At 37.6% G+C, this 19,104-nt stretch overlaps 1 protein-coding gene across 2 annotated transcripts in view; it reads left to right on the top strand.

Annotated features, from left to right (window-relative positions):
• The window catches only part of cntn3 (contactin 3), a 286,640-nt gene extending 268,217 nt beyond the window's left edge, over positions 1-18,423 (top strand). For both annotated transcript variants that reach the window (XM_008105362.3, XM_062973823.1), the window contains 4 exons: positions 284-470; positions 9,472-9,584; positions 13,686-13,854; positions 16,128-18,423. In XM_008105362.3, the coding sequence (XP_008103569.2) occupies positions 284-470; positions 9,472-9,584; positions 13,686-13,854; positions 16,128-16,225 (567 nt within the window). In that variant the 3' untranslated portion in view covers positions 16,226-18,423. The remainder of the gene's footprint in view (positions 1-283; positions 471-9,471; positions 9,585-13,685; positions 13,855-16,127) is intronic.
• The last annotated feature ends 681 nt before the right edge of the window (positions 18,424-19,104 follow it).

Genomic DNA, 19,104 nt, shown 5'->3' with positions numbered 1-19,104 from the left:
AAAATTTAATAGTGTCATTTGCAATACATAAGAGCGATAGAAAATTTGATGGTAATGGTAGAAAGTGTCTGAGTAACTGCAACTTCTGCAGATCAAAATAAAGTTTTATTTTTTTAACCCAAATGAAATTATTCCCCTCTTCCTTCAGTTATTTCCTATGATATTCTGAAAATTAAATGTCATTTTAACTGTAAAAACAAGCAATAGATTATGAAAATCTAGATCTGATTAAGCAGTAATGTCAACAATATGTTCTACAGAGTCTATGTTTTGTTTTCACTAGGTCAGATATTGGAACAATGGTGGAAAAGAACAGTCTTCTAACAGAGTAAAAGCAATTGGAAATGAGACATCAGTAAGAATAACAGGCTTGAAAAGCAACCTGGTATACTTCACAGCTGTCCGTGCATACAACAGTGCTGGAGCAGGACCATTCAGTGCCACTGTGAACGCTACCACCAAAAAAACACGTAGGTATCATAAAGAGGGGAAAGAAGGAAATGAACAAGTGGGGTCCCCTTTTATTTACAAAAAGAAAAAAGATGAGCATCTTAATAATGCAGTTAAAACTCTGGTGATATATTTTCTTTGATACTTTGAAAGCTTATATATGTGATAAAAAAAACCCTTGTGTGTTCTTGGGAGACTGCAAGAATGGAATGTATATAGAATGGAAAACATATTATTATAATTATTGTGAAATACGAGCAAGCAAGCTTCTGCACACTTAAAGCCAAAAGGGTCTCAGTTTACTGGAAACACCACACCTACTGTACTGATAATAATCTGATCGTGGCCAATTTGTTGTCTCTTTTGGGTTTCTAGAGCTTTATTTCATCCATGTGGCTTTGGAGCCTGATTCTGATGCTGATGATTATCTCATTTTATTTTCCAAGGTTTCAAGCTGAGAATACTATCTTGCAGAACTATATGTATAGCATTGCAGTAGATGATAAAATCATAGAAATATAGTTAGATGAGACAGCAAGGGCCAGTCAGTTCATGCAGGAATACACAATCAGATCACTCCTGACAAGTGGTCATCCAGCCTCTGTGTAAAAACCTCTAAAGAAAAAGACCACACCACACTCTGTGGCAGAATATTTCACTGTCAAATAGTTCCTACCAACAGCAATGCCAGAAATACAGCTTACTGGTGTAATTTTAGAAAATGTTAACCATTTCCACTACTTTGGCAGCCACCTCTCCACAAAAGTCAACATTGACACTGAAATACAACACTGCCTGAGCACTGAAAGTGTAGCATTCTTCTGAATGAAGCAGAGAGTGTTTGAGGATTGGGACCTCCATAGGCATACCAAGGTGCTTATTTATAAAGCTATTGTCCTCCCCACCCTGTTATACGCCTGCGAAATGTGGACTGTCTACAGATGTCACACTCAACTCCTATAACGATTCCACCAGTGTTGCTTCTGAAAAATCCTGCAAATCTCTTGGGAAGACAGGCAGACAAATGTCAGGGTGCTGGAAGAAGCAAAGACCACCAGCATTGAAGTGAAGCTCCTACGCCATCAACTCCCCTTTACTGGCCACGTTGTCCGAATGTCTGATCACTGTCTCCCAAAGCTGTTACTATACTCCCAACGGAAAACGGAATGTTAGTGGACAGGAAAAGATATTTAAAAATGAGCTTAAAGCCAACCTTAAAAATTAAAAGCTAACCTCAAAAACTGTGGCATAGACACTGAGAACTGGGAAGCCCTGGCCCTTGAACACTCTAACTGGACGTCAGCTGTGACCAGCAGTGCAGTGGAATACAAAGAGGCACGAATGGAGGGCAAAAGGGAGAAACGTGCCAAGAGGAAGACACGTCAAGTCAACCTTCACTGGGACGACCTTCCACCTGGAAACAGAAGCCTTCACTGTAGAAGAACATGCAGGTCAAGAATAGGACTCCTACGTACCCACCGCCAAGACACTACACTTGGAGGGCTATCATACTCTGACAACCACGGATCACCTAAGTAAAGTACGATCAAGAAGTTCTAGTGTTCTATAGGAGGAATCTCATTTCCAATAGTTTGAATCCATTGTTCCATGCCCTAGTCTTTGGAGCAGCAGAAAATAAGTTTGCACAATTTTTAATATGACATCTTTTCAGATGTTAAACATACCCTAAATTCCTCATAGGGTATGATTTCCAGACCTTTAACCATTTTGGTTGCCCTCTTCTAGACATGATCCACCTTGTCGGTATCCTTCTTGAACTGTGGTGTCCATAACTGGACACAACATTCCAGGTGAGGCTATTATACACATCAGTGTCTTTATTACTTTATCCTTTATGACATTGAGAGATCTCAAAGCCATTTATATTTTTGAAAAGTATTTAAAGTGCATGCAAACTGTTTTATCTTTTAAAATGTTCAACAATCAATTCAAGAAAGACAGCCTTCAAAAAGCAAGGAAATGTATATGTAAATATATAATTTTTCAGCAGATATTTGAATACTGCCTAGCTTTCCAAGAAAGTGCATTTGTGAGGAGTGTTACCATTAAACAGATCTATTTTTTGTAATGTTGCTTGGTGGCTTCTGAAGGTTGTGGAGCAAAGATAAATGTCTCAATGGAAATATCAGTGGCTTATTTGGATGTGTATGTCTATCCGCACATTAAAATGTTACCTAAATGTAAGATGCATATGAAATAGCATCCTACTTTATTCTGCTAGACTGGAACAAATAGGAGCAAGAGAGCCAGTGGTGCCAGGGGTAACAGCAACTGATACTTCTAAATTTAGCAGTATATACTCGCAATAGTATTCTGCTGTGATAGAAATGAGATTGTCGAGTCCCAAGCTGTTGTTCCATGCACTGCATAATTCTCCTTTAAATTCTCCCTGCATCCTCGGAAGATGTATTTTGCTGACACTGGACTAAAGATAGACCAATGTTCCAATAAAGAAAGAAAAACATATTGGCTTTTTTGCAGAACTATTCCAAAGACCTTGGGGAATGAAGACATTTCCCTCCTAGCCAGATTTTTTTGTTCTCCATCCTTATATCAAATGCTTTCCACAGTAAAAGAATGGCGATGTTTAAAAATTTGAGTATTCCTGGAGGCACTTACTTTTGTATGATGTATTTACTTTACTTCCGTTGGATCCTCCTGCCCACCCTAAATGGATTGCCCCAAACTGGATTGGGAACACAATTATCAAAAGCCTACCCCTCCCCTAATGCTATGTTTCTAAACTGAATCAGATTTCTGTGCTTCTTTTCTTGTAATGACAGGAAACTAGTGCTATAACTCCTATGAATGACAGTTCTCAGGATGAAGACAGTGATGGAAGTTGATAACAGATCCATTTAACTATAGTTTCAGCCATGGCGTAGAGCAGGGATTCTCAAACTGTGCTTCGTGGAGCCCATGGGGGCACCGTAGCTCCATGCTGCTTCCCTCCTCCTCCTCTTTCCTTCCTTCTCTTCTTCCTGAGAAATGCAGTGAAATCAAAGTTTGGAGCTGCCAAAACAGGAACAGCAGCAACCTCCCGGGGTGAAGCTCCTTTGTCCCCACCTCCCTCACTGCCCAGATTCTTTTCCTCATTGCCCAGACCTTCTCCCCTTGCCTTCTTTGCTTCCAAAATCCAATTTTCTCCGCTCAGGGGGTGCTTTGATTGTGCTTTTCCTGCATGGCAGAAAGGGATTGCACTGGATGGCCCCTGTTATTTCTGCAGATTTATTTGTACATAACAACACAGCAAACATGCATATTAGGTCCAAGTGTCTGGGATTCATCTCTGAATATCAGGCTCTTCCCAAGGGCCTAGGATATTAGAGGTATTTTTGCTGAATGTGTGCAGTTCTGAGAAGTGCTGCCTTCTGCAGCATGTGGATTAATGTTCTGTCCAAATTAAGGCTATAACAACAACAACAACAACAACAACAACAACAACAACAACAACAACAACAACACAGTCTGGGTAGCCATCTGTTGGGGGTGCTTTGATTGTGTTTTTCCTGCATGACAGAATGAGGTTGGACTGCATGCCCCTATGATCTTCCACTGACATACTGTTAAGTCTATGTTAGTTAAAATTGCTTTTCATTTTAAATATTGTATTGTTCTTTCTTTTTCTTTTCTTTTTCAACACTACAAATGAGCTATGTACATTGTGCATTGTACATTTTTTAAAATTACTTTCCATCCATCTGCCATTGGCCCGGCTCATCTGTCAAATTTTAAAACACAATGCAGCCCCTGTGTCTAAATATTTTGCCCATGCCTGATATATATACATTATATAATATATAAACATTTCTTGGGGCTCCGTGAGAAACCTTTGCTTCAAAAAGGGCTCCACGGCTGAAAATGTTTGAGAACTCCTGGTATAGAGAAACATTGAAGTCTCACAAAGCCAGCTACAAAAGAAGAGATTTTCCTAATTTCCTCCCAAATTCTTGTCTGTTCAGATTCAAATCTAAGCTAAAGAAGCCCTTCCTTCCTCCCTGACAGATGCCATCATCCTTAGCTCTCACAGAAAGCATCAAAATTTCCAGCCTCTTACACTTATGTGTTTTATATCGATATTTGAAATAAAAGTGAAAGTCAAGGTCTTTTTATTCCCTCCATTTTTCCATCATATTCCCATCCTGACTAACATCATATCATGAAAGCAGAGGGATTCCACTCTAAGCATGTTTCCATTGATGATCTAACTACTGTTGAGCATGGAGATACATATCTATGCTCTTCAAACCAGATTACCTACCTAGATATTAAGAAGTAGGTTCAAACTGGCATTTCAGATAACCCAATCCATATTTTGGGGTCTGCAATGTGCATCTTCTTTTGGTGCTTAGAAATATCCTTTAAGTAGCGTTAACAAAACGTCTCATCTAACTGTAGTCCTGCTCCAGCCAGTGATTCCTTGGAAATAACAGGAATAGATGGTTTGTTGACACTCCCATCTGTATGTAATGCATTGAAGGAAATGGGGGATAACCTGATGTGATCCTCAGATATATATCTTTTAGAAATGCTTTTATTTTAAGTAACAAAAGTAAGCCAATCGATCAGTAGATCTTTGTATTTTGAAGTAAGTACCATTACATTTCACTTTCCAACACCACTTCAGGAATATAGCCTCATTAAAACTGTTTAGAAGGATAGTCAGCCAATCATGTTTCATTGCTAGTGCTCTCAAATTCAGCATGAGTTCCATAATTCGCATCATGGTTTATTATCTCACAGTGGGTCTGTAATAATTGAGACTATACTCTTAATTGCAACTTTCCAATGAGATGTGGAAAGATGAAAATGTAAATTTCAATAGAGATTTGGAAACTGGTGAAGAGGATCCTGGAAATTAAGCCCGGAGAAGCCAGTTATTGTAATTACTCCTGTGGCTATTTAAGTTATCAAGTTACTATACTGTGGTAATTTGAGAAAGCAAAACCATTTTCAATGGCCTTTGTGGTTTTAATTATAACTCTCATTTAAGCTCAAAAATGGCATATTTAGATTTTAAAGGTTGGAATAAGTAAAGGGAAGTCAATGATGAATTGTTGAAGGCTTTTAAACAGAAATAAGCTTCCATTCTTTCAGGGGTGCTTTAATAGTAGATCCTGGCACTGGCATGAAGTTGGACTTCATGGTCCTTGCTAGTGCTATGCTTTCCAAATATATGATTCTATTATCCTAAGAGCACTGCTACAGAGAAATAAGTTTTTCACCACATCCTTAACCAAGAAGGAAAAAAGTTGGGATTGTATGTGTGTGATTCTCCTGTAATATTAAAGTTCAAAAACATTTTTACATATTTGTACTACAAATTGGGTATTTCTTATCCATAAACCTAAGTCTAGAATTGGATTTGGGATTTTTCAGATTTTTGGAATACAGTACTTGTTTTTGCATATACAAACATAATTAAGTATCTTGAAGATGGGACACAAGTTTTAAAACAAAATTCATTTATGTTTCATTTACACTTTATACAAACAGCCTGAAAGTAATTTTATAGACAATGCTTTGAACACTTTTGTGTATTAAAAAAAAAAACTATCAGAAAGCAATGGATTCTCTATCTCAGCAAACTATGAGGACAATTTCAGGTTTTGGGTGATTAACATTAATATTTGCCTTCTTTTTATTGCTTGAAATGTTTTGGAGGTAGAAGATAATATTTTTTGTGTTTAATTGGCTTCTCTAACATCAGTAATACAAAAGGATTTAATAAATAAAATAATAGGTATCATGTGAGGCTATGATATTATATGAGAAATCCATATGTAGTCTATACTAGTGTTTAGCCAGTTTTTAGATGAATTAATGAATGTGTTATATTTTGATCTAGAATTCTGTTCAGTTTTTGTTCTTTTTTAAAACCAATTTGTATAATGGATTTGGTTGTTCATCTTTTAACTATAATTTTCTTACTTTCAGTTTATTATTAGCCGTAGCACTGTTCTTAATAGAAAGTTGGGGTATACACTTTACAAATCATTAAAAGGCCATGAAGCAAAGGTCTTCCTTTCTTCCGAAGCAGACAGAGTCTTCCTGAGGTAGACAAAATATGGGTTTATCAATAGTTTCTCTCTTCCAGGGAAGCACTCTGTGTATTGTCCTCTAATTTGACTTCTGCTTGAGAAAATACAGAAAATTCCCAACAGAGTGTAAGATAGAGTCCTTCTTTAATAGGGATATCCAGTTATCTCAAGAAGGCCCTGTCTCTCTTGCTCCCATTTTATTAACTTTCATTTTTTTATAAAGGAAGGGATGGAAAAACCTATTATCAGTTGTTCAGTCATTGACCAGCCAGCTTGGTTCCACTCAAGCAAGAAATACCATTATTGAAATAATATTGGTTTCTCACCAGCCTTGATAATTAAAAATATGTTTCTAGGGGATTTTCTGAGAAAGCTTTTGAAGAGGGTGATGGCAACACAAGATCAAAATCATTATCTAGATCCTTTCTGGTGCAAATCCAGTACTGATTTTGAGATAGGAACCGTGTTGCCTTGGTTCCCTGAGCAAATTATCTACAGTAAGAAGTAGACAGAACTAGTACATATCTGTTTGTTCTGCTGGACCTCCCAGAAATAATTTCTTTTATTTGGAATGTATTTATCATGTGTTTCCATGATTCTTGGATCTGGAAGAACAATGGTAGCATGTTTTTGTGGTTCCATTCCTATTTGTCTAAAGTAAGTGTACACCTAAGATGTTGCTGATGGAAAATGGTTTTATTCCTTTAATCATTCATACCTCGAATCCCGCCCCCGACATCTACATGAGGTCAATGAGAGTTATCATCCTGAGTTTGGGGACTGGGTCTCGTTACTATGCTGATCTATCCAGCTCTATCACTTCCTTTTGTGTAATTCCAAGGAGTCTGTGGAAATATTGAAGTAATGTCTGGATTTCATCATCATCATCATCATCATCATCATCATCATTTAACTACTTATTAATCGCCCTCCATCCACGATGCTCCAGGCGATTTACAAGACAAAACCGTAAAGGATAAAAACACATACATACAAATATTGATTAAAAATTTAAAATAGATTAAAAGCTCTAGTAAAGAGCCAGGTCTTGAGTGCTAGGGTAAAAGGCCCTAACTCACGCATGGCTCTCATATAGGGCGGCAAAGCATTCCATAAGGCAGGGACAGAAACAGAAAAAGCTCTGTGCCTGGTCCTCTCCAAGTGCACTTCTCTAGGACCCGGTACATAGAGTAAGTCTCGTTACTTAACATGGTTGATCAAATTAAGGCTCTCTAAATGGTTCCCATTGGAATAAATAAGCTCATACATGTGACGATTAAGACCATGGAAATTATTTTCTTATATCCTGGAGTTTATTCAATAAGAGCTAATAGTCTGTTATGTTAATTTTTTCTGTGTCTTAGAGCAAAGTATTGTTAGTGTCGATATTTATGGAACACTGAGTTCATATTTCTCTGCACATGTTTTCACAACTGAACAGGAGAACATTTTATATTACACATCACAGAACATATCATTAATATGCTTTGAAGTCAGTGCCCGAAACAGCAAGTTTCAGCCACCTTCACTTCTGTGAATACTAACAGAATTATTCTCTAGTTTTAGGAGATAGTGATTTGTTACAGAAACACTTTATTTCAAAATCCTTATTTCTCAAAGGATAAAAGTGACTACACACTAAAGGGGGGGGGGGGTTGGAACTGGTAATTGTTGACCTATTCAAGAGGTGTTACCTTCTCTCTGAATTTATCATCATTTGCCCTCAGCAATATAAGCATGTTGCCAAATCTAATTTGCTACAAAGCATTAGGATGACATGTATACTACTTGTCTGACTATTTTGGAGGATCTCCAAGTGAATAATGTAGGGTGGTGAAAAACGTCTAAGAAAAATACGTTGCCAAATGAATGGAGATCAGTTGCAATAAAAAGAATAAAATGTTTACTTAAAATAAAAAGAGTGTCCCAGTAACAATTGCTAAATCTCCTACTGCAAAATAGTAATTTTTTTAACGAAATCTCAATGTGAGGATACAGTAGAGTCTCACTTATCCAACACTCGCTTATCCAACATTCTGGATTATCCAACGCATTTTTGTAGTCAATGTTTTCAATACATCGTGATATTTTGGTGCTAAATTAATAAATACAGTAATTACTAAACGGCATTACTGTGTATTGAACCACTTTTTCTGTAAAATTTGTTGTATAACATGATGTTTTGGTGCTTAATTTGTAAAATCATAACCTAATTTGATGTTTAATAGGCTTTTCCTTAATCTCTCCTTATTATCCAACATATTCGCTTATCCAACATTATGCCGGCCCGTTTACGTTGGATAAGCAAGACTCTACTGTATTGAGAACTGCATTAGATGGAAATCAAAATTTCAGAAGAAACAGGCTATAGATCTATTTAATTTTCTTCTTTTGTGTTTAAATGTGTATCTTAAATAAACATACACCAAATATTCACTGGAATAAGCAGTTCCCATTTCTAGTTGAATTTATATTATCACTTTCTTTTCATTTTATTTTCTTATTTCCAAACTCACTCTAAAATATACTTGTTGTTAATTTCAATTGGATGTTACTGTCCCATGGTTTAACAATATCTTTAAATGGTTTCCCCATTTGCTGTTTTGTACCCAATCACATAGGAAATAGAAATGAGTTCTTAACCATGTTAAGTTCTTCTCATGGAAAGAACTAAAAGTGCAATATGCAAGTTTATTCAGATGTGAATTCCACTATGCTCAGTACGATTTGGTCACTGGTAACTAAGTTTAAAACTCCCATCATATTTGGGGAAAATAATATTTGTGTGCCTCTCCTTATTTTGAAAATTGTATATAGTGTATAAATGATGATGTTCTGCAAAAACGCTCCTAATCCAAAATGCAATGACAGCCAATTACCTGGACTATTATTTGCTCCCACATAATAAATCTCGTAACACCAAGGAAATTAAAATCATGTTTTCATTATGTTTTTCAAGCACCCAGCCAGCCTCCAGGAAACATTGTGTGGAACGTTTCAGACTCCAGGGTAGTACTGAATTGGGAGCAGGTGCATGCAATGGAAAATGAATCAGAAGTAATTGGCTATAAGGTGAGTACAAGCAAGGCAGTGGTGACAGAGCTTCAAGTGCTTACTAGCAATGGCCAATTTTGTATAAGTGCCATTTCTTTTTGCCACTGCTACAGAAATTTGTTTTGACCTTGGCTTTTAATATCCACATTTTTAAAAATGCCAGGCCAAGTGAACATATTTCTGTTTAACCTACAGTAATCTATTTTAGATCTTAGCATCACCATTATTTCAAACAGCATTCACATAACACTCTTAATAGCTGAATAAAATATATATTTCTTGGAATTTATTCCCACAAAATGTTGAACATGCATATGTTTCTACAGTTTATCAAAGTGTATGTGTGTTGATTGCCTGTTGCTTTATGATAATCCCATCAATTTTGTGGGATTATCATAGGCAAGGAACATACCAAGAGTAGGTTTGCTAATTTCTTCATGTGGAATATAGCCTAGTAGATAAAATACCAGGCATTCTGGGGTTGTCTACCATCCAATTAGTAACCAGGATTAACCCTGCTCAGTTTCCAACAGGAGATGTGATCTGCTGCCTTCAATATACTTGGGCCATCATAATATACTCGTTTTATTGCTATCACTATTGTGACTTCAATTCTGTGCTGCTTTTCATCACAGCTATACCCTGAATAATGCCCAACATAAGATCAGCAACAGGACATCAGTATGTATCAAAGCATCTTTACCATTCTTTGCAGGGGAACTTTTACCAATTCATTTCAAAACATAATACAGCAATCCAAATAAACAACTATCATTTCACAATATGCCTTTCAGTATCCTATGTGTATTTTCATCTTATGAAAGTATCAGCTATTTACTTGAATATCCACATTTATCTTGATCCTGTGTATCTATTACTTTTCCATTGTGAATTGTCACATTTATTTCAACAAATGATGGTGGCTGAAGTGCAATCTGATGCACATTTGGGAGTAAGTGCTGCAAATAGGACCTTGCAAGAAAATGTTGCAGCATGTAATGTTTTTTCACCGCTATTACAGTCAGTGAGCCTGCAAACTACCACAGAGTTTTTTTTTCATTTTCCAATTTCCCCATGTAAGAATTAGTCATAGAATCATAGAATCATAGAATTGGAAAAGACCTCATGGACCATCCAGTCCAACCCCCTGCAAGAAGCAGGAAAATTTCATTCAAAGCACCCTCGACAGATGGCCATCCAGCTTCTGCTTAAAAGCCTCCAAAGAAGGAGCCTCCACCACACTCCAGGGCAGAGAGTACCAGTGCCAAACAGCTCTCACAGTGAAGAAGTTCTTCCTAATGTTCAGGTGGAATCTCCTTTCCTGTAATTTGAAGCCATTGTTCTGCGTCCTAGTCTGCAGGGCAGCAGCAAACAAGCTTGCTCCATCCTCCCTATGACTTCCCCTCACATATTTGTACATGACTATCATGTCTCCTCTCAGCCTTCTCTTCTGCAAGCTAAACCTGCCCAGCTCTTTAAGCCACTCCTCATAGGGCTTGTTCTCCAGACCCTTAATCATTTTAGTCACCCTCCTCTGGATGCTTTCCAGCTTGTCAACATCTCCCTTCAACAGTCAGCGTACCATACACTCTGAACATGCTTAGCCCTTACTAGAATGTAAAAGAAGTCTTTTCATCTACTTGAAGTTTTATGTATTCCTGCAAATTTTCCTTTCACCTTCTAAACTTTCCTTTGGGGGTACTGATGTTGCTCTTCTGACTACCAAAGGATCTATATTTGGCAAATGAATGAGTGTGTGTCTATATGAGATGGGAAAAAATATACTTCTGTGGAAAGCTGGCTAGGGTGTGGCAGCAAATAATTTTGTGTTCCTTGCTGGATTACATCATTCCCTTGTGTGGAATAATCTTTTTCTATGTCATTTTATTACTTCAAATATGCAGGCCTGTGCCTTACACATTTTCAGGGAACTCAGAACATACTTCCAAAGGCTAGTAGCTCACCCAATGCCACCTTCTAAACGTTGTAATTAAGCAGAGATTTCAGTTCAGTTTTTCTTCCTAGTCGGCTATCTCCGATATTGTCTATTTACACCACATTAATATTCCATTGATATCCTGTGTTACTATTCATCTACATTTGTGTCATGAAAAACTATATCCTGAACGCTGTAAACCAGGATAGGCAAGCTTGGTCCTCCTGATGTTGTTTCTCTGCTACTATAATCTTTCACCACTAGATGAAAGCGCTGATGGAATTTGTGGCCCATTAACACCTGGAGGGGACGTTACCTTCCCCTGTTCATAGTAGTATAGCCACTGGATTAGGTTTATGAATAGAGGGGAGCAACCACTCATAGAATCATAGAATAGTAGAGTTGGAAGAGACCTCATGGGCCATCCAGTCCAACCCCCTGCCAAGAAGCAGGAAATCGCATTCAAAGCACCCCCGACAGATGGCCATCCAGCCTCTGTTTAAAAGCCTCCAAAGAAGGAGCCTCCACCACAGTCCGGGACAGAGAATTCCACTGCCGAACAGCTCTCACAGTCAGGAAATTCTTCCTGATGTTCAGATGGAATCTCCTTTCCTGTAGTTTGAAGCCATTGTTCCGCGTCCTAGTCTCCAGGGCAGCAGAAAACAAGCTTGCTCCCTCCTCCCTATGACTTCCCTTCATGTATTTGTACATGGCTATCATGTCTCCTCTCAGCCTTCTCTTCTGCAGGCTAAACATGCCCAGTTCTTTAAGCCGCTCCTCATAGGGCCAGGAGCATCTATGCCCAGCCTCAGTTGGCATGCCAGGTGTGCACCCTTTCTTGGGGGAGGCAAATAGGGAGGTAACAGTGATTCAGGTCTTAATTATCTCTCCATTAAACCACTGCAATGTGTTCTACATGGGGTTGTCCTTGAAAACTATCCAGAAACTACAGCTAGTGGAAATATTAGAGACCAGATTGGCGTTGTGTGTGCATTATTGAAAGCATATAACACTGATCCAGGAAGATTGGCTTCCAGTTTGCTTCAGAACTCATTTCAAGTCATAAGTGACTTAGGTCATAAGTGGCTTAGGCCCAAGATATCTAAATGACTGCCTTTTCCCATATAAGTTTGCCAGAAAATTGAGATCTTTAAAGAAGGCCCCTATTGTATTCCAATACTTTGTAAAGTCGGGTTGGTTTGTTGATATGCATAATAGGGCTTTCTCTGAAGCAGCACCTCAGCTGTGGTCCTTCCTACCCAGGTTAGGTTGGTCCCATCTGTTTTAAGCTTCAGTGGGCAGGCAAAGCAGTGGTTTTCCATATGACAATCAGTGTTTGAAACTGCTGTTTTAACTATTTTCAAAATTGAATTCTAGGATTGTTTTTAGACTGCTTTTAGGAGATATTTTTTTTTAAAAAAATCTGTTTATTTTTGTATTGTTTTAATTGGTTTCTGTTTGTTCAGTTTCTTGAGTGTCCTTGTGGACTGGGAGCAATACAGAAATTAGATAGATAATAAATTCAAATAATGATATTGTTTCAGTGTATGTATGTTTAATGTTCTAGCTAAACTAAATTTCCCACTTTTGCCTTGTAATGTTTTTCACATCAAATTCTGGATTCTTACGACCACTGCTTCAATTACATTTGACTAGTGCCAAAGATTAATGACTAGATTAATTGTATCCTGAAAGAAGCTTTATTTCAGGGGAACTCTGCAATACTATATTAAATGCAGTTAAATGCAGAGATATGTAGTTAAATTCCATGACCAAGTGATTACTTGCTACAGAGAGATTTTCTCCTATCAAAGCTTATATTTCCTCACATTTCTCATTTGTTTTAACATCTAGTGTCCTTTTCCTCTGCTTAATCCCCACAATGACAAATTCGAGATAGAAAAATAATTTATAGAAACCCAACTATCAAGAAACACAATGGAATATATTATATGTTTATTGTTGTAATGTATTTTCCTATGCTAGATTACAGCGATAATATGCTTGATTTATGTGATGCATTTTCAGGGCCTTCAAAAATATTAGGTACAGTATTGCTGTGTGCCCTTCTCACTATCACTTTTTAAATTGTTTTTCCCACATTCTTCTTAGAAATGACATTAATATATTATCATAGATTATATAATACCAGTAACGTAATTGCTTTCCTTTTTATACTGCAGGTTCTATACCGGACTAGCAACCAGAACCAGCTCAGTGTCCTGATCACAAATAGAACATCTGCAGAACTTCTGCTACCTTTAAATGATGACTATATTATAGAAGTGAAAGCAGCAACTGATGGCGGAGATGGGATTAGCAGCGAACAGATTAAAATCCCTAAACTAGCAAGTAGGTTTACGGGTCTTTGTGCTGATGTTGTATTGCTAAAACTTTCAGGATGTTCTTTTCTCTCATCCGTCCTACACCCCTCTATGACTTCTGAGGACCATATCCCAAGGGTTCAACAGCCCCACAAAGCTGAGTGGGGAAGGCATCTTTAGAATTAGTGTTGGTTCAAGTTGTGAATCTTCCTTAATGGAACAAATTTGTCTAGCCATTTGTGCTGAAATTGCTGGGCTGGTGTTTTCTAGGATGTTATTATGCAGTAGATTGGAACAGAGGCTGGCATATTCAAATAGCCACTCAGCTGACGTGTCAAGTGCTTAAAAGCATCTGAGTGCATAAGCCAAGAGAAACTACAGAAGTTTTTGCAACAGTCATTTATTCTTTTTCAGCAAGAGAGCCAAACACACTTACAAATGTCCATGTGTGAGAGAGGCAGGGCCATAGGACTTGTCCCTGTTTCCCATCACATATACACAGACTATAGTTTCTGCAGGATTAGCAGTATAAAAACAGTAAGGCTTAAGAGCAACCACAAGACACCTAAGGACCTCTCCAAAGGGGCTGAAAATCAGTGGCAGCGACAGGTTTTTGCATTTTTGCCATGGAGCCTGCCAGTTCCCATCACACACAGTAAAAGTACTTCCAGAATGAAAGTATAAAAAGCACATTGCCACCAACAAAAAAAATGCTGGTGTCGTACCACAGGAGGCTTCCCGTCTTTCCATAAGGAAAGATAGTTTGAGCAGAATTAAAGAGGCTTCCATCCATGTGATGAGGGGGAAGCCAGGGTGGTGCAGACTGTCTCTGGCAATGTGAAACCCATGTTGAGGAAAGGGGAGAGTGAAAGGAGAAATAGCCAACTCCCCCTTAAAACCTGAACACAACTGGCTTGAGGCTTGCAGCAGTTTAGAAAAGAAGGCTGAGTGAAGGGAGAATTAGCCAGCACCCCCTTAAAACCTGAACACAACTGGCTTGAGGTAGCTTAGGAAAGAAGGGTGAGAGAAGAGAGAAATAGCCAGGTCTCCTTTAAAACCTGAACCCAGTCAGCTTGAGGCTTAATGCAGCTGAGGAAATAAGGGAGAGTGAAGGGATAAATAGCTGGTCTCCCTTTTTAAAGCCTGAACCCAGCCAGCTTACTGAGGCTTAGGCTTCCTTCTTTGTGATAAGGGGGAAGCCTGGACACTGCGGGGTGAAGGTCAATCTCCTAGTTAAGTGTCACCAAGATCACCTCAATTTGCACCGATACTTGGTGATTCTGGTGGCACATGTGAAGAGGTCTTAAATTAGGTTATATGTGTGTAGCATATGATCTTTCTCATGTTCCTTTTGAAATTGAGACTGGCTAATATCCAGAAAGCTAACAGTACAAAAATGTGACAGGATATGTGGTTGACCACCCCTCAGTTTGAATAAGAACATAATACAGGAGTCATATCTTTCCAGAGAGATGTAGCATATCTACTTTGCAAAAACAATTCAACATTTTTCAATAGTTTTCACATGCATATATGAATATGGGACAATGTGAACTGAAATATTTCCATTGGACTTGTAGGGATCACCAAATAGGCCTGATCAAGTTAAACTGCTGATAGATCACACTATGTATTGAAAATTGATTGTCAGTCTCAGTGTTGCTTTCTTTGAGAAAGAGCCCACAGAAGTCAGAAGACCATTCAACACAATCATAGCCTTTATTATTCTTTGCAGTTGCTTTGTTAGCCACAAAAACCATGTCTTGTCATTATTGTAGTTAGTTTTGTTATGTATAAAGTTATTGATCAGCTGTTCATTCAAGGCTTTTATAATTCTGCAAAAACATCTTCAAGAAGTGTTTTATATGTAGAGGTCAAAACCATTTGCTTCTTATTCATTACAGCACCCCAAAAAGGAATAATGATATAAGTCAGACAAGTTAGCATCTTGAAGGAAAGCAGTTGATAGATGGGGGGAAGGAATGCTTTGAATTTATCTGCAAATAAGCAGTGTGGACCTCATGGAAAATTTATAGGTAGCCTTGAAACCAGAAAGTTGACCGATGTTCGATAAGCATGCAATACCTGCCTTTCTCAGAGGGCAGGATAAAATGTTGATTTGGAAACATAGTCAAAATGTATGAAGCTGTGATGTAGGGAGAGGCAATTCTGTTCTGTGAAAAGAACATCAAACTAATAGGAATTTAGTAGAAGATAGAGTTGGTAGCATCTTTTCTAATGATTGAAAGCATATGCTTTAACAAATCTTGAACTAATATTTGATTTTCCTATTTGTTGCAGGTATGGATGCAAGAGGGTCTGGTGCAGACATCTTACATTGTCGGTCCAGTTTTATGTCAATAACAGTTTTCTTAATTTTTGAAGCAGTCTTGTGGTGATCCATTCTCTCACATATAGGCCAAACCCTGGAGAATCATTTACCGAAAAAGTGCTTTTAGAACAATAACAGCAGCAGATGGTGGTTATGCATGGATCTACTGCCACTCTGAATTTAAACTTGTTCTATGACTTTGGATATTTGATTCAAAACAAAACATAAACAAAGCCTACACACATTAACCGGTTCCTTCTGAAGGAATATAAAATGCCTTAAAATGTAATGAACCAAAGGAGTTTTCACATTACATGCTTCAGAAATGACAAAACTAAGTTGATGAGCATTGGGAAAAGTTTTGAGAGTTCCATTTTCCAAGTAACATGAAATTATTTTAACATAGATTGCAGCATAGCTGCCCTAATACTCACACATGGAAGACAAAAACAGATCTGTATTTCACCAGTATTTGATGGGAAACTTTGAATTCTTTTTCCAAAAGCCTCAAAGCACTGAATTACATTTGGACAAAATGTTGCACTGATATTCTGTTTAATAACCTCATCTGTCACACATACATCTGTGCAAATGATCTCACATTCAAAAGGACCTTGTTCACTCTAAAGCCTATCTAACCCATCTCTACCCATCAAAATATTTGTACACAGTATGTGATTCCTTGGTTGCTTATGCTTATTTTTAAAAAATCAGTTTCTACATTCAAGTTTTTATGTATTTCTTAATCCTACTTTAATTGAGGAAGGTGGCATTGATATGCTACAGATGGGTTCCACTATTATCTCTTAAGATGCAAAGGAACTGTCTATACAATATCATAATTTAGATATCAAAGCATTCAGAATATTTTTCTTCTTGCATTTGGAGCACTGAGTGGATATATGATCTTGTTGCCCATTCTTCTCATATGGTGCTCCCATGGGGAAGCTGTTTTTCAGCAGCATCACAAGGCATTTATCCCTGATCTGTTTTGTTTTCTTGTCTTTGTTCAGCTATGCAGCATCCTAACCCTGGCAAAAAATTCTTTAGGCTTGTGAATTTATGGTTGTTGTTTTTAAAATTATACTAAACACCCTATAAACTATCCTTACTCATCTCATTTTCATCTGTTTCCCCAAGCTTGCCTTGCAACTTTCAGCAGTAACTTCAGTTCCTTGTATTTTAATACTGCTCGCTATACATCATATACATCATTGTATTTTTTAAAGCCCAGAGTAGAACATCATACTTTTAGGCCTCATATCCAGGGAATATTATCACCCTAAATGATATGTTGTGTATGTGCATAGACAGTCTTGAATTTATTGCCCTTCAATGTGCCACTTCAGTATTTTCTGTCTCTTCCATCGCATCCCTTTTGCATATTGCTCTTGCTGCAGTTTCTCCACCCACTGTTTAGAATTATTCTGGATGATAGCAAATCCCTTGCAGTTTCCTATTTATAAGCAAAGATTTTTCTTGGTGTCATTAACTGAAGTCTGTACTCCCAGAGCAAAGGGTGCATAAAAATCTATACCTGGCACATTTGATTTGCTATAGTTTTAGTGCTCATGCAAGTAATTTGCATCCCAAAATAATAATGGCACACACTCCCACACTTTTACCTAAGATAGGTGTCATCACAAGAATGAGACCTGTAAAATGCAAACATTGGCCTTTATTTTATTATGTGCTCAGCTCAAATGATCAAAGTTCAATAACTGGGAAACACGCTTCTTTTCTAATTTTCCTGAGGTGTGTGGGGATGTATATAATGTATATAGTAAAATAATATAAATAGCTAATTGCTCTTCAACATGGCAAACTATTGATGCTTCCAAACACTTACCAATAGGTGGTAACAAACTCCTTCGTGTATTTTGCATCCATGCATTGAATGGTCCATTTGCCATTCTTCTTACATCAAAGTGTTCCCTAACCTCCTGCCTTTCAGGCATTTGGGACTTGAAGTCCCCTCAACCTCATTCAGCATGCCCAGCCATCAAGAAGCAGTCTGAAACATCCAAAAGGCACAAGGTTGGGGAGGGCTTTTTAACATCCTGTTCTTGTACTGCCATTTTCACACTCACTTTACAGAATTTAAATTTAAACTGTAATATCTCCATGAGATGTGTACAGAGTATTTTGTTTCATATTGAAAAGTTTTATCAATTTTTCCTCCAACTTCTAGCTGTGTGTGTATATCCTATGGTTAACTGTACGTAATCTTTTTTTATTCTAATAAAACATTTATAACATTGAAAAGAGTCTCCTCTTATGAAAGAGTCAACACTATTTCAGTGAAACAAAAAAGCTATAGTTCAAACATGTTGAGTGAACGGGTTCATCTATACTGGCTAAATATATCTGGAGATCATGGTTTTTATTCCTGTATTGACCCAGTGTTTCCAGGATCCAGACAACACTGGTAATCCCAAAGTTTTTAAGCTTTCTCCTTTCCTTTCCAGAATCTCTCTGTTCCTACAAGAAGGGTGGCTGCTTTCTAATGATGCATTCTTGTCTGCTAGTGTTCTCTACTTCACCCCATTTAATAATAATAATAATAATAATAATAATAATAATAATAATAATAATAATTTATTTTTATACCCCACCTCCATCTCCCCGAAGGGACTCAGTGCAGCTTACTTGGGGCCAAGCCTGGATAAAACAGCAAACCAAAATAAAATGACATCAAAAAATACAGACACGAAAAATTAAATTAATACTCTAAACATGATAAAATATAAAATGATAATCATTGTAAAAACATGGATTTGGCACCCAAGTAGAGGGATAAGACAAATTGGGCAAAGTGCAACAAGTGAATATTGTAAACAAGGTAGTTGATTAAGATTTACCCATCTTCAGCACCGTTTAAATTGGTTCTGCAGCATGCACCTACTCCATGTGTGGTGGAAAGAGGATAGGGGAAGCATTTGTTTC

Source organism: Anolis carolinensis, chromosome 2, assembly GCF_035594765.1.
Source record: "Anolis carolinensis isolate JA03-04 chromosome 2, rAnoCar3.1.pri, whole genome shotgun sequence".
NCBI lineage: Eukaryota > Metazoa > Chordata > Lepidosauria > Squamata > Dactyloidae > Anolis > Anolis carolinensis.
Note: the sequence above shows the minus strand (reverse complement) of the source record. Positions and strands in the feature narration are given on the sequence as shown.